The 7107-nt window shown below is 37.3% G+C and overlaps 1 protein-coding gene across 2 annotated transcripts in view; it reads right to left on the reverse strand.

Annotated features, from left to right (window-relative positions):
* Positions 1-1771: 1771 nt before the first annotated feature.
* The window catches only part of USO1 (USO1 vesicle transport factor), an 85022-nt gene continuing 79686 nt past the window's right edge, over positions 1772-7107 (reverse strand). For both annotated transcript variants that reach the window (XM_017514758.2, XM_017514757.2), the window contains 4 exons: positions 6802-6900; positions 5316-5423; positions 3581-3796; positions 1772-2769 (listed from right to left, as the gene is read on the reverse strand). In XM_017514758.2, coding sequence (XP_017370247.1) covers positions 2680-2769; positions 3581-3796; positions 5316-5423; positions 6802-6900 — 513 coding nt within the window. In that variant the 3' untranslated portion in view covers positions 1772-2679. The remainder of the gene's footprint in view (positions 2770-3580; positions 3797-5315; positions 5424-6801; positions 6901-7107) is intronic.

Here is a 7107-nt window from a genome sequence, read left to right on the forward strand (position 1 = left end):
GATTACTAGTTCTGATGAGCATCATGAGGCCCTTAACTGGTTGTAACAGAACGATGAAACAAAAGGGTTTGGTTTTCTATCAGCATAATTTCAGACCAGTAACTCAACCCATTAAAATGTGAGCTGTCACTTTACCTCTTTTAGTGACTTTGGGTAATTACTCTTTTCTTTTGGAGGTGCTAAAGGTATAAACTACACTTGAGTAAATTTCAAATCATAAAGACAAATATGGTTTCCTGGTTTATAATTATTGCTTCACTATTGTACCCCTTGCTACATGGACACTGCCTTTAATGAGGGCCGACCCAGAGGAAAGAGTATGTGCAAAAACAAAGTGAGAAAGGAGAAAGCAGAATTTATATCATCTGTCAAATCTGTTTGGAATGTTGTAACAAAATATCAAAATACCGTAACTTATAAACAACAGAAATTTACTTATCTCAATTCTGGAGGCTGACAAGTCCAAGGTCAAGGCATTGGCAGGTCTGGTGAAGGCCCACTTCCTCATAGATAGCCATCTTCTTACTGCACTCTCAATGGCGGAAGGGCAAGGTGTCTCTTCAGGGCCTCTTTGATAGGGGCACTTATCCCATTCTTGAGACCTCTGTCCCCAAGACCCTATCATCTTCCAAGGGCTCTACTTCCAAATACCTTAGGGGTAAGAGTTTTACTTACTGTACTAAGGACTCCAAACAGCTGGCACCTGCCACAGCTCACTGTGGTGAAGGTGGAGAATGGTGGGAGCATGGGGTAGGAAAGGCAACAACCGGACTGGAGACAGAGAGACCAGTTTAGGAGGCTCTAGATACAATCCACGCAAAAATTACAGCTGGGGTTAGCCCCTTTTGCCTCTGGGCTGAACTGTGCAGCTATGAGGCCTCCTCTCTCTCCTACTATGGGCCATCCTGAGTGACTGAGTTTGGCACAGCAGCACTGATTCTGCTGATGTTTCTTAATGAAGATCTTTGGTATTCCACATTCACAAATTCTTACTCCTGAACCATTTTTCTTTAACTGTACAACATTAGCCTGAAAAGTAGTCATTAACTCATGATTCATTATGTGCTGTCAACTTTAGGAAGAACTCACCTATCTGAGCTGGTCTGGTGATAGTAATGTAGTTCTTTCTCTGATGGCAAGCACCATTGAGGATGGCAGTAGTGGTGGAACGTGGGTGCAGTGCAGCATTCATGAGCGCTCTGTAACACACAGTTGCCTCCTTCATCAAGAGAGTGATATTCCTTCTCTTTCAAAAGTTTGTGTCCTATTCCTGACCCCAGAAGGCAGATAAATTTATTTTCTAGCCCAGGCTATCTTGTCTTTAAGTAAATCTACTTCTTTAACAGGAAATCATTGCCAAGAACTCCAGTGCTGAATTTAGAAACATCCAAACCCTTTTCTAACCTCTTCTACTTCTGTAGTTGCTCTAACTAACCCTCTCCAAATTTAGGGAATCCTAATCATTGTTTTTAAAGAAGATTGTTTTTAACATTCACTTATAGCTGTGTAGGCTAATAAGAGAAGTCTCTTCACCATTTTCACTTACCTCGTCTTTTATTAAGAATAAAATACTTTTCGGGGGTGAGGGGACAGGGGAGGGATAGCATTAGGAGAAATACTTAATGTAGATGATGGATGCAGCAAACCACTACAGCACGTGTATACCTATGTAACAAACCTGCACGTTCTACACATGTACCCCAGAATTTAAAGTATTAAAAGAATAAAATACTTTTCTTAAGATGTAAAAAAAGGGAACCATGACCATGGATTAAGTGAACATATCTATTTTTTATTATGAAACATTAAATTTTGACACACTGCTTCATTTGCTTTTTTAAAATCTATTATCTGACTTAAACCTATTCAGCAAAAATGCCAATAAATTATATAAATCATAGTTTGGGTACTTTTAAAACTAGGAACATAATATGTTTTATGATAAACAATAATACTAAATCTGAGTTGTATGAACTGTTAACTTGAAATTTGTTTTAGATATTTGCTTAAAATAAAAAGAAAACCAATCACATTAATACACTGTTGCAAAAGTTTCTCAGCAACGCCCTCCACATCACTGTGTCAGCATCCTTCGGCTTCTTCACTGAGGTACGGAATGCAGCCATATGTAGGTGTCAAGGCACTCATTCTAAACTGTCCTATCCCGCACATCTTAGATATCACATTAGATGGAGGGTTGATATGCACTAACCCCCAGCCCAGGCGATCTTGCTTTTAAATATACTAATTTCTCCAAAAGAAAATCATCAACTAAACTCAAAGCTGAATTTAGAAATAATAATTCCAATTCAACATATTCAATGAAATGTGTTAGCAGTTAAAAGTCACAAATTTTGAAAAGTGAACAACCAATGAACTAAGGCAAATAGCATTGCCACCACATGCCTTAAAATGGTATATTTTTGGTGTTTGAAACTCTTTGAAAATTATATATTGGGACAGTTAAGATGGATTTAAATAAAAGATGTGTGTTCTACATAAATTTAGTTTTAAGGTTTTCAACATGGGTGGCAACATTACAAAAATATATCAATAGTCTTAATAGTGAATGTTTTCCACTTGGTTTCTAAATCTTTATTTTCTGTGGAGGTAAACCAAAGTTTAGATTCCATCTTCAAAGTTACGATATAATCTCTATTGTTCCTAGAGATTTTAAAGCTAGATATGATCTAGGTCCTTGCCAGGATCTTCACTTTCATCATCCTCATCCTCTTGGTCTCCAGATTCAAGTTCATCCTCTTCTTCAACCTAGAGGAAAAAGACTCATTTAATATTGTGAAAATTTGTTCATGTCACATTCAACATTTAACAATATATATTATTATTATTATTATTATTTTGAGACAGAGTCTCGATCTTGTCACCCAGGCTGGAGTGCAATGGCATGATCTCAGCTCACTGCAACCTCTGCCTGCCAGGTTCCAGGGATTCTCCTGCCTCAACCTCCTGAGTAGCTGGGATTACCGGTACCCACCATCAAGCCCAGCTAATTTTTGTATTTTTAGTAGAGATAGGGTTTCACCATGTTGGCCAGGCTGGTCTCGAACACCTGATCTCAGGCAATCTGCCTGTCTCAGCCTCCCAAAGTGCTGGGATTACAGGTGTGAGCACTATTCTAGTAACTACAGTAGAATATACCATCTGATTTCTTTGATCTGATGCCAAAGGCTCTCTGTCATTTCTAATATGAATGAGATATTATCAGTTAGCTTTGCTGATAAATGGCTATACCACTTTACACACAAATCTGAACCAAACATGGCAAAAGATAATGACACACTTGGGTGACAACAGTCTTGTTACCACATGCACAATCAAATTAATTCACTTTCTAGGCTCAAGGTCCAAAAGAAAATAGTTTATAAGTACTGAAAACTGAACCTAATGTGTGTCTTAAGTAAATTCAATGAACACAGCGAACACAGTGTAGATGATACCATATTCATGAACCCACATACCCCATAATATAGCACAACTTTTCCATGTTACATTAAAAATCTTTCAAATACATTACATTAAAACATAATACAAATCATTTTTGAAGACATTTTAATCTTACTGGATGACCAAGATCCTTGAGTTTATTCTTCAATGACAGTATTTTCTGATCTTGATCGGCCAAGAGCACCAAGAGATCATCCTGTTCTTTTTTAGAATCTGTAATTTCCAACTCTAGTTTGTCTTTCTCAGTTTGTAAAATGGCAATGGTACTATTAGATGAATCCAACTGCTCTTTAATGGCAGTTCTTTCCTCAGACAGAGCTTTAATTTCATTCTAGGAAAAGAAAGGTGAAAGGCAGGAATCTAAAATTAGCACTCACTTTCCTAGAATTTTTAACAAATAGTTTTTTTCTATGACAAATCACTGTACTTGTTCGACCTAAAGAATTTAGGGGTGGGGGTTAAGGGTACAGGAGTAACATGAGAATTTGTTAGAGAATTTGTTCATCAAAAATGGTTATTGCAAAAAAATAAGTTTAACATCCAAAGAATAGTTTTAGTTAGGTATTCCTCAAAAAAACCTTTAAGAGATATAAAAAAAGCATTATCATTTCAGATAATCAGAGGAGTAAACAGAAACACAAAGCATTTTACAGCACAAGTCTAATTAACACCAGAATTTTAGAACTCAAAGCTCAAGTTAAAAAAATATTTTTTATCCCAACTTCAAGCATACAATTAAATTAAAAGAAAATAGCTTCAAATAAAATCTATGGTTTAAAAATAAAATAATTTGGCCACAAAAAGCACAATTATACATTATTTTTCTTATTTTCACTAATGTGACCTCATTTCTTTCTTCATCCTATTTATTCTGATGTCTCTATCACACAATAATATGCTGGCAGGATTTAATGTGCCTGTGTTCCACAGCTTACTGAAAGCCTACATGTGGCTTGTATATTAGTAAAATTTGTACTTCTTGTTTTGTTATTGTGATTAGATATTGATCTTAAAAAAGAAAACACAGGCCAGGTGTGGTGGCTCATGCCTTTGGGAGGCCAAGGTGGGTATCACCTGAGGTTAGGAGTTCAAGACCAGCCTGGCCAACATGGTGAAACCCTATCTCTACTAAAAGTACAAAATTAGCTAGGCATGGTGGTGGGCGCCTGTAGTCCCAGCTACTCAGGAGGCTGAGGTTGCAGTGAGCCAAGATCACGCCATTGCACTCCAGCCTGGGCGACAAGAGCCAGACTCTGTCTCAAAAATAAAATAAAATACAACACAAATATTTTCAATAAATTTTACTTTTACAGTACATGCATATACATGCTTATCTTACATATTCGGTATTATTATTTGAAATAGTATTTTAAAAACGTCATTTGTGGCCAGGTACGTTGGCTTACGCCTGTAATCCCAGCACTTTGGGAGGCCAAGGTGGGCAGATCACGAGGTCAAGAGATCGAGACCATCCTGGCCAACATGGTGAAACCCTGTCTCTACTAAAAATACAAAAATTAGGCGGGTGTGGTGGTGCACACCTGTAGTCCCAGATACTGAGGAGGCCAAGGCAGAGAATCACTTGAACACGGGAGGCAGAGGTCACAGTGAGCTGAGATCGTGCCACTGCACTACAGCCTGATGACAGAGCAAGCCTCCGTCTCAAAAACAAAAACAAAAAACTTAATTTTTGCCATGTTAAATCATCAATGTAGGAGAGAAAATGTTGTGAGATAAAATTATACATCATTAGCTTTCTTCATAAATCTAAGAATTTGAAAGATACATAAAATTTCCTAGAGTTCATTTCATGTTATATGCAGTAAAAAAAAGCTGCACCAAAAACTAACCTTCAACTCTTTAGTCTCTTGTAATAATGCTGACAGTCTTCCCTCTACATCAGTAGTTTTGGTGGCTATTACAGTCTCGCTCTCTCCTTGTATCTCAGCTGATTTTGCCTGAAATTAGAAATTGGGGGAAAAAAAAGATGTTTCTTAAACATTACAATCAATATGAACTCCCAAAGTGGTTATTTTCTTGCTATTTTGAGATTTTGCTTTCAGTAACAGAGAATATAATTCCTTAAGCATTTATGTGCAACAAAGTGCTCTCCACTGTCAGATGAGCTGTTCCTACATGGAAGAGCATCAAATCTCATAAGAGTATGAGGAAGGCAGGGCAAAGGTGTCTCAAGGTAAGTAAGCCCAGAAAAGTAATCGGCAAGGCAGCTGTAATGTAACTGTAACACAGCGTTTAATAAACACAGATTATTTTTCAAAGACCTTCCTTCATAGATTTCCTATAAGTTAAGTCCATACTATCATCCTAGATAGACAGGTAGATAAATTGAGCCAAATGTCACTATTAGTGAAATGCAAATCTTTTCTCAAGTGGTAGAGGAGCACTCCTGAATAAGTTTTTCAGTCTTTCCTTGTCTTTTTTAAAAAAAACACTAGGAAGTGGGGTGTTGACACAATAAATATCTAAAACAGTGGAAGTAGCTTTTGAACTGTGTAATGGGTAGAGACTGGAAGAGTTTTGAGGTGCATGGTAGACAAAGCCTGCATTACCTTGAAGAGACTGTCGGTGGAGATATGGATATGAAGCAATTCTGGTGAGAGCTCAGAAAGAAAAGAGCAGAGTTACAGAGAAGCTTCATGGCCATAGTGAGAAGAAGAATGCTGGCAGAAATATGAATGTTTGATTTTGGTGAGGTCTCAGATGAAAACTAGGAACATGTTACTGGGAATTGGAGGAAAGGCAATCCTTGTTATAAAGGAGCAAATAACTTGGCCAAATAGTGTTGCAGTGTTTTGTGGAAAGCAGAACTTGTAAATGATGAACTTGGATATTCTGCTGGGGTTTCTAAATAGTGGTGGAGTGTGGCCTGGTTTCTGCTTGTTGCTAAAGTAAAATGTGAAAGAAGTCAGATAAACTGAAGAGGGAATTGCTAAGCAAAAAACAATCAGAATTAGAAGATTTGGAAAATTCTCAGTCTACCTATATTGCAAAAGTATGAGAAAGCATGCTCGGGAGAAAACAAGGGTTTTTGATAATTTTATGATAGCACAAAAGCTGCCAGCTTGAACTGAAGGGACAGAAACAGAATGTAATACCAGCAAAATAAATTATTAAGTAACTGAATAGACTAATCTGGTGAGTCTGACTATAAAATGACTGCCACCATGGACAAGAACCCTATGTTAGTAGAACACCAGCTAGTAAGTAATCCAAAGAGAAAGTGCTAACTGATGAATTTATTTTCACTGTGGCTAAGAAATAATACATCAACCTTGTGTTTACTATCTTCCAGAAGGAAAAAAGGAGAAAACTTACAAATGCTTCTGTTTTCTGTAACAGTTCCTGCTTTTCTGTCTGTAATTTGGTGATCTCCACAGATTGTGAGTTTAACTGAGACTTTAAAGTTGCCAGTTCCTAAGAGACAAAAATAGTTGAGTCATAACATTAAATGGTATTAATTTAATCAAGGAAATATTTATAGGGAGACATTTAAAAAAATGATTCACAACTTCCTAGTTTTGAAATCTAACTCTAAAGAACTATTCTTGGGCCGGGCGCGGTGGCTCAAGCCTGTAATCCCAGCACTTTGGGAGGTCGAGGCGGGTGGATCACGAGGTCAAG

This window comes from Cebus imitator, unplaced genomic scaffold (genome assembly GCF_001604975.1).
Source record: "Cebus imitator isolate Cc_AM_T3 unplaced genomic scaffold, Cebus_imitator-1.0 Scaffold537, whole genome shotgun sequence".
Taxonomy (NCBI): Eukaryota; Metazoa; Chordata; class Mammalia; order Primates; family Cebidae; genus Cebus; species Cebus imitator.